At 38.2% G+C, this 8,976-nt stretch overlaps 1 protein-coding gene across 7 annotated transcripts in view; it reads left to right on the forward strand.

Annotated features, from left to right (window-relative positions):
• The window catches only part of RIMS2 (regulating synaptic membrane exocytosis 2), a 464,483-nt gene extending 455,927 nt beyond the window's left edge, over positions 1-8,556 (forward strand). For all 7 annotated transcript variants that reach the window (XM_042462971.1, XM_042462968.1, XM_042462972.1 and 4 more), the window contains 3 exons: positions 2,900-3,001; positions 4,798-4,937; positions 5,422-8,556. In XM_042462971.1, coding sequence (XP_042318905.1) covers positions 2,900-3,001; positions 4,798-4,937; positions 5,422-5,640 — 461 coding nt within the window. In that variant the 3' untranslated portion in view covers positions 5,641-8,556. The remainder of the gene's footprint in view (positions 1-2,899; positions 3,002-4,797; positions 4,938-5,421) is intronic.
• Positions 8,557-8,976: the final 420 nt, after the last annotated feature.

Below are 8,976 nucleotides of genomic sequence, written 5' to 3' on the forward strand. Positions count from 1 at the left end.
TCATCCTGCCTCTCTTTGGAACACAACCGGGGTGGCTTACAGTTAAAATAATACAATTCCATATCCCAATATCCCACCCCCTTAAAATAGCAATTAAACAGTACACAGTACACCTTAAAAGAAAACAATAAATCAGCAATGGCTATAGCATGGTTCCAGGGAGTGGTAGATTCATAAGGCCCAGATACCTCCATTTTTTCTAGACTATTTTTAGCTCCCAGATTGTCCAAAGGACACCCCACCCCCGGACAAAAACAATAAATAAAACAGGCCATGCCCTCCCCCACCAAATTTTCTGTCACATCACTGATACTTAGCACCACGGCAAGAGCAAAAAAGTCACTTTTCTACTTTAAAACAGTGCACAGATACAGGCCAACTTTCATAGAATCATAAAGTTGGAAGAGACCGCAAGGGCCATCCAGTCCAACCCCCTGCCATGCAGGAAATCTAAATCAAAGCATCCCCGACAGATGGCCATCCAACCTCCGTTTAAAGACCTCCAAGGAAGGAGACTCCACTACACTCTGAGGGAGTGTGTTCCACTGTTGAACAGCCCTTACTGTCAGGAAGTTCCTCCTAATGTTGAGGTGGAATCTCTTTTCCTGTAGCATCCATTGCTCCGTGTCCTAGTCTGTGGAGCAGCAGAAAACAAGCTAGCTCCCTCCTCAGTATGACATCAAGTATTTAAACAGGACTATCATATAACCTTCTCTTCTCCAGGCTAAACATCCCCAGCTCCCTAAGTTGTTCCTCATAGGACATGGTTTCCAGACCCTTCACCATTTTAGTCGCCCACCTTTAGACACACTTCAGTTTCTCAATGTCCTTTTTAAATTGTAGTGCCCAGAACTCGACACAGGTGGGGCCTGACCAGAGCGGAATAGAGTGGCACTATTACTTCCCTTGATCTAGATGCTATATTTTTATTGCTGCATCGCACAGTTGACTCATGTTCAAATTGTGGTCTACTTGGACTCCCAGATCCCTTTCACATGTAGTTTCATTCAGCTAGGTGTTACCCATCCTATATAAAATCGCATTGGCCTTGTTAGCTGCCGCATCACACTGTTGACTCATGTTCAACTTGTGGTCTACTTGGAGTCCTAGATCCTTTTCACATGTTGTCTCCTTAAGCCAGGTGTCCCCCATCCTATATCTGTTCATTTCATTTTTTCCGCCCTAAGAGCAGTACCTTATATTTCTCCATGTTGACATTCATTTTGTTAGCTTTGGCCCAGCTTTCTAATCTATTCAGGTCATTTTGAAGTTTGATCCTGTCCTCGGGGGTATTACCTACTCCTCCTAATTTGGTGTCATCTGCGAATTTGATAAGTATATCCCCAATTCTGTCATCCAAGTCATCGATAAAGATGCTGAACAGCAATGGGCCCAGGACAGAACCCTGTGAGACCCCACTGGTCACTTCTTTCCAGGATGAAAAGGAGCCATTGTTGAGCACCCTTTGGGTTCGGCCAGTCAACCAATTACAAATCTATGTAACAGTTACTTTGTCTAGACCACATTTCACTAGCTTGTTTGCAAGAATGCCATGGGGAACCCTGTCAAAGGCCTTACTGAAAACAAGATATACTATATCCACAGCATTCCCTTCATCTACCACACTGGTAATTTTATATAAAAAAAGAGCATGACTTGTTTCTCTGAAACCCATGTTGACTTTTTGTGATTATGGCATTGCTTTCTAGATATTGACAGACTCTCTGTTTAATGATCTGCTCTAGAATCTTTCCTGGTATAGATGTCAGACTAACTGGACGATAATTGTTGGGATCCTCTTTTTTCCCCTTTTTGAAGATAGGGACAATGTTTGTCCTCCTCCAGTCTGCTGGGACTTCTCATGTTCTCCAGGAGTTCTCAAAGATTGTTGCCAATGGCTCCGATATTACATTTGCCAGTTCTTTTAATACCTTTGGATGTAGTTCATCTGGTCCTGGAGATTTATATTCGTTTAGATTAACCAGATATTCCTGTACAAACTCTTTACTTATTCTGTGCTGAAATTCCCCTATTCTGTCCTCTGCTCCATTATCCTCAGGCACCCTTTTCCTTTTCTGAGAAGACTTAGGCAAAGAAGGTGTTGAGTAATTTTGCCTTTTCTCTGTCCCCTGTTAGCATTTTGCCATCTTCTCACACTTTTTTCTCAGGCTCAATAGGACACCAAGAAATCTCTCAAAAGTTCTGTTGAGCTTGACAACAAAGAGTGCATTGCCCACAAGCCGTGTTTTAGAGAGGAAAAATCCCATTTTGCCAGTATCACCCAGAATTTCAACAGGATGGCACCACGTACACCATTGGGAAGATCTGCAGCCACTGGTGGGTTCAGAGGGGCCAATGTGGCACTCTACTCCCAGCAGCTGCTGACAAAGTAAAAAACAGAAGAATATACAGTGGAGCCTTGCTATCCATGGGCTTGCCAACAGCGGATTTAAACATCCATGGATGATAAGCCCTGTTGTCCCCAATGGGGGCACGTGCATGTTGCTACGGTAGCACCTGTGCACACATTGCACCTCCATTATGGACAACGGGACTTGAGGCCATGCATTTTTTCATCCACAGGGGGTGGGGGCACAACAGATCCCCCATGGGTACCAACGTCTGACTGTACAAAAGAACAAAGGGTCTGCCTACTTTCCATTAGGTGGCTGGTTATAGCATGTTGACACTTGCACTGAAAAGGCAAAATGGGATTCTGGTCAAGTGTGTGTTCTAAGTAATTCCTTTTCTCTTACCTGTATGTAGATGAACTTTATGAGATAAGGACTAATTACATGAAGAAAATACGAGGAAGGAAAAATGCTTTGTCACTAATAAGTTATTTTAATAAAACTATGCTTAATTGTATTGCAATAGCTGTGGGTTTTTTCCTACTTAGGTGATATCCAGGTTGGAATGATGGACAAAAAAGGACAGTTGGAAGTGGAAATAATACGAGCTCGAGGCCTTGTTGTAAAACCAGGTTCAAAGACACTGCCAGGTAAGAGAAATTAGCTTAAATCTCTTAACTGAGTACACTGAAGGTTCATGAACATTTTATTTGTTGAACGTTTAAGCCACAATAACCGTGGTCTTTTCTCACCAGCCAACTCTGTAAAACTCTTTTGTTTAATGGTATTTATTTGCAACTTTACACCATTTACCCTTGAATTACAGTATTTAACCTTCCTAACAGTCTTTACATCCACCAGAAGAGCTAGTAAGCTGTATGCCTTGTTTAGCACTGAAATAAGGCGGTCTTTCATTTGTATATTACCTTCTTGCCAAGGCAAACTCGCTGTTTTATGTAGGCCACTATATTGTATTAGTGACATTTATGAAGGATCTGGCTGTGCATTTCAATGTGAAGCTCAATTTTCCACAAGCTCTTAGGTCATTTGCCTTCTACACTGAATATGCTACTCCATTCTGTACATTCTCCCCACTTGGGATCTGGAGAATACTCTCTAAATATGAGTAAATGAATAAAAAATGAAGAGCCCTAGTGGCACAGTGCTTAAATGCCGGTACTGCAGCTATTCAGAGCCACACGGTAGTGAGTTCAATTCGAGGCAGGGCTCCAGGGTTGACTCAGCCTTGCATCCTTTCATAGGTCGCTAAAATGAATACCCAGCTTGTTGAGAGCAATTGACTTACAGATTGTAAACTGCTTAGAGAATGCTGAGTTCAGTGATAAGCTGTACAGAAATGTAAATGCTATTGCTATTAGTTTTTATCTAAAATAGATTAATGGCTGCTGTAATAGATGCTCCAGTTATTGCAATGCCTATGTGTTTTATACACAGGCATTTACATTCTTCTATTAATTAAGTCTAGCAATGTCTGCTAGAGATAAAGATGATACAAAGCATTCCTAACAAATGCTAGTCCATACAAATTCTGAATAGTGTTATATAAGATGGCAGTTCCTTACAAATACAGGTAAGGAATTGCCATCTTATGTAGTACTGTATCCACTAGAGATGTAAGAGGTATGATTTCTTACAATTCAGGCCTTTGTAAGATAAGATGTGGAATGCCTTAAGTGCATTGATAATCAGTATAGAAATGTACTTGCTGTTGCTTTTGCTAATATTTACATCCTTGATGGAAAAAAAATGGCCTCAACCAAAGAAAAGAACAGGACATGCAATTAATTGGAGTATTTATTTGCATGAAAATATATGTGCTTTTTTCTCCATACACTTTGTTTTCGTGCAACATGTTTCCTGCGCAAAAGGTACTATTTGGGGGCAAGAAACATTATTTCCTGAACAAAAAATACTGCTTTTTGAATAAGAAATACATTTACTTTGTTGAAATCTATGCATTTGGGCCATTAATTGCACAAATATACTAACTCTTGCATACTTCACACACAAAAACATATTTCCTACACAAAAGCTGCATTTTTGCACAGCAATTAGTATATTCTATGTAAAGATAATACCTTGCTTCCCTCAAGTTATTTAGTTATTTGTTTCACCAAGTTATTTATATGCTTTAAACTTTTTTAATCTTTGTTAGAAACTACAGGGTAGATCTTTTGGATTGGCCATGCTTTCTTTTGATACAAGATGGCATCAGTTTGCTAATATTCCATATGTGTGAATCACAGAGACCAAAAAAGTAGAAGTACTTCCCTTAGGAATGTGTGTTCACAGATCTTATGTATAAGGATGTATTTAATTAAAGTATTTATCAGTTTTATATCAAGATTTTGTATGCAGTGATAAAATGACATAGGCAATTTGCAAAATTGGCCTCTAATATCTCTTCATGTTTTTCTCCCCACAGCACCATATGTAAAGGTGTATTTACTAGAAAATGGAGTGTGTATAGCCAAAAAGAAAACAAAAGTGGCAAGAAAAACGCTGGAACCTCTTTATCAGCAGCTGTTGTCATTTGAAGAGAGTCCCCAAGGAAAAGTTTTACAGGTAATTTGCACTCTTAGTCATGAGTTTCAGATATCCTTCCATTTTATCATTGTCCATTGAATGAGGCTAATACCAAGTGTCCCCTCATTCTGTTTTCAGGTAATGTTTATTAAGCCTAGGATCCCCAAGTCGGTGTCCATGGAACTTCCCATGCCCTTGCAAAGAGGGAATTCTGTTTTACCTTTTTAAAATGTTTACAACTGGTTTCATACTTCTGGGTGTAGATTTATACATACAGTAGATAGTGAAAACATGCTTTCTTTAAAAGCAAATTGGTAAAACACATTTTTGCACTAACAAAGGACAGTGGTAGAATTACCAGTGGCAAGAATAAAACCTTAGTGACCCTGGGATAAAATAAAAATGGAAAGCCCTACATGCAGACTGCAGGTTTTGTACTTCCCTCCACTGTTCTTGTTCATTATATTAATCTGAAGTCCAATTCCATCCTCATCTGAAATCTTTCCTTTATTTCACCCTACAGATTATCGTATGGGGAGATTATGGACGTATGGATCACAAATCCTTCATGGGAGTGGCACAGATACTGTTAGACGAACTGGACCTGTCCAATATGGTGATTGGCTGGTTCAAACTTTTTCCCCCTTCGTCACTAGTAGATCCAACTTTGGCCCCTCTTACAAGAAGGGCTTCCCAATCATCTCTTGAAAGTTCAACAGGACCTTCTTACGCTCGCTCATAGCAGCTGTGAAACTGTTGTCATAGCAACCAGCGTTACAAAAAAAATTAACAGGTCGCAAACCCTGGTAACACTGCATGCTTAATGTTGTGTCTTTGAAGCCTGTTTCTAGGGCTATAAAGCGATTCTGTGTTCTCAGAGGAAGTTGCACACATTGTGCTCTAAAGGAAGTCCTCAGGTGAAGGAGTGGAGCTGGAAAGAACTGAATGGTCTGGAGTTCAGTGACACTCAACTTTTAGTCCAATCTGAAGCCATGGATTAAAATAAAGAATCAAGCTGTCTCATGCAACAAGAATCCCTTTCAATGGCACATCTATTTTCTTGCTCCTATTTTGTTATCTGCCCCGTCCTGCCCGCCCCCCCCCCCAAGCCTGGTTATGCCACAGAACTATGGAGCTACCCAAAGAAACCATGCCACAAGTCATTGGAAAGATGGAAGAAAATAGGGTCAATGCAGTTATTAACAGCAGGGGAAACTCGCCTTATCAGAAAAGTTGAAGACTTACAGTGGCAGGCTTCGTAACTTCAGCTATAGCTAGAGTCAAATCCAGTGTGTGGACTCTGAAAAACAAAATTCTGTGGCTAAACTGTACTGTATGAAATTAAAGACACTTTTTTGCATGGACACAGATTATGCTGAACACTTAAAATTATTTTCTTGGGGCTGCAACTTGCAAAAAAAGAATAAATCAGCCATTTTCAACAATTTATATTATTTTTAAAATAAATTTCACTAGTGCATGGTTTTAAAAGGGAGAGAATGCAACAGGGTGGTAAGACACACCAAGTTTATCATTCTTTAAACCAATCATGGTCTGTGTTTTTGCAGACATAAATGAAAAATTAATTATTTCTAGCAAATATTTAAAATTATGTTTATGTGACAACAAATAAGTGTAATATATGAAATTTATTTAAATGTAAAAGGTACAAGCCTTGTAAAGTTCAACAATATGTGCAAATTGTACACTTCTTTCCCCTTCTTGTCTGCCCCTCCCTCCTTTTGCTCTCTCATTCCCTTCCTACCTCCCAGGATGATCATTATACTCTGAAACCGTTACTTTTTGACTGATTACTCTCATGCTCCATATTTGGTTCAGGGTTGCAGGTTATTCTGCATTTCTGAAATCTTTGAGAAAAATATTGGTTAAGACATTTTTCAAGCATGTTGAAAAGAATTTTGCAACATGGCTTGAGGAGTACATTACAATAATTCCGCATGTATTTGATAAAAAATTGAACTTTTTGCAGTTTATTGTACAGTGCATGGAAACTTATTTTCTTTTTCCTCACCATCAAATTAAATTCTACAGCAAAATACTGGAATCATGTGGCCATTTGTAAAACATCTTCAATAAATTTGTTTTCAGCACCAGCATCATTCATTCAAAGGTTGAACTATCATTTCTGGATGGTTTTGAAGAAATAACAAGATGACAGTCTTGCTAAATATCAGCATCTTATCATTTGCACTGAGCCAAACAAACTGCTACCCATTTAGGGTCACCATAAATAGCAATTAAACTTCTGTTGTGTTTTCATGTGATGGCAAATTGGTGAATATGAGCCTGACATTAAAAAGTCACGATCTGAGCTGCAATCCTGCACCTACTAAATCTTTAATGGTACCAACATGCCCCAAGAGATTTCAGGATTGCACCTTTTGATTTTTTAAAACGCCTTAAAGTACATTCAGTTTAATAATTTTTGACACCATCACCAAGAGCCTAAATGCAAAGAAGTAACATGCACCTGCCACCCGTAGCAGGTATTTTAGGACTATGGGAAGGAGGGATGAAAAGGTGTGGAGTATTGTAAGTCCAAGTCTTTAATTATCTCCTGATGAAAGGGAATGTAACTTGTTTAAGTGCATCACTTTTTCTCTCTCTGTCTTTAGATGCCTTTAATCTCTATCTATTGTTTAATGTTAAATCATTGCAATAATATTTGAATATACATAATGTTTAAATTAAGGCCATGCACACAAATATTCTCATTTTGTATAAAAGATCTATAACGTTACCTCCCCCCCCAACAGACTGAATAACCCAAATGTACATGAATCAGGAGAGCAAAAGCAAGAATTGAAAATTTTCCTGATACCTTTTATTTGATAAGGTGCAGATAGACATAGAAGAAAATAATGAGCACAGTACATTAATGTTGGCCATCCACCATATCTGGGCACTGAAATGAATGGGGAATGTGCAGCTAAAATGCCCAATGAATTGCACCATACAACAAGCTGGAACTCCATTTCTGCAGCAGTGGAAGGAAATGTGCTCATGGAGCGTCTCTAATCTTGTAAATAGAGAAGTTGTTGCTGGTCGGAGTTCTGTATCAGGGCCCTTGTATCAATCAGAAATTATCTAGCATGGAGGACAGAGATTTTTTTTAAAAAAACTTTATATATAGTTTAAATGAAAGAGGACTGGTAAGCTATATTGATTGAAATAATTTATGTTGGTACACACTACTGATGAATACCAAAATAATGCATTGTCCCCTAGGGGAAAAAATATGTGTTTTTTAAATTTATTTAAAGACTCTTCCTGATACTGTGACATGCAGTCAATGCATTCTTTTATGCATATTCCTATATAAAATTATTTTTAATTCGTACAAGAAAGATATGACCGTATGAAAGCTCTGTACATACCTGGTCATTATACAGTATTTATTTTAAACGTTGATTGTACTTTTTTTTTTAATATCCACATGTCTGCAACTCTGCTTATATTTTATTCATGTAAATAGCATTCTTCCAGTGACCACAGCTGTCTTGTACATAGTCTGTTTTAAAAGTAAAGAGAATTGAAGTTGGGGAAGAAATGGACAGATTAGGCCTGTTAATTAACACCGACTAATGTAAATCAAATTCATTCTGGTGATGGCATTTATTTAACACTTTAAATAAAACATTTTCTTTACAGAATGTGTTAAGTGATTCTTTTTCTTGATATACTTTCCCTCTCGAGTGACACTGACAATCTCCTTGGATGACAGAAGTAAAACAAAGACTTTAAGGAAAAATAATTTGTATTATATGCTAATTAAGGAATGAATGAATTAGCTGTAACTTGAACCTACCCAGAAGCACTGTACAAGGTCCATTAAAATGTGTGGAAGCACAGGTCTAATTTTTACTATGGATTTCATGAAAAGCCTTTAGGTGTTTGTGTCTTATGGCTATCAAAGGATATTCCAAACTTACTGATCTCGACACATTATCAACAAGGGTTGTTCATGAATGAGTGGCTGTTGCTGAAATTAGTCATGATAGTTTATATAAAGTACAGATATAATTGCAAATAATTATCCATTGAACTAATGAGTCAG

Source organism: Sceloporus undulatus, chromosome 4, assembly GCF_019175285.1.
Source record: "Sceloporus undulatus isolate JIND9_A2432 ecotype Alabama chromosome 4, SceUnd_v1.1, whole genome shotgun sequence".
In the NCBI taxonomy this organism is placed as follows: Eukaryota; Metazoa; Chordata; class Lepidosauria; order Squamata; family Phrynosomatidae; genus Sceloporus; species Sceloporus undulatus.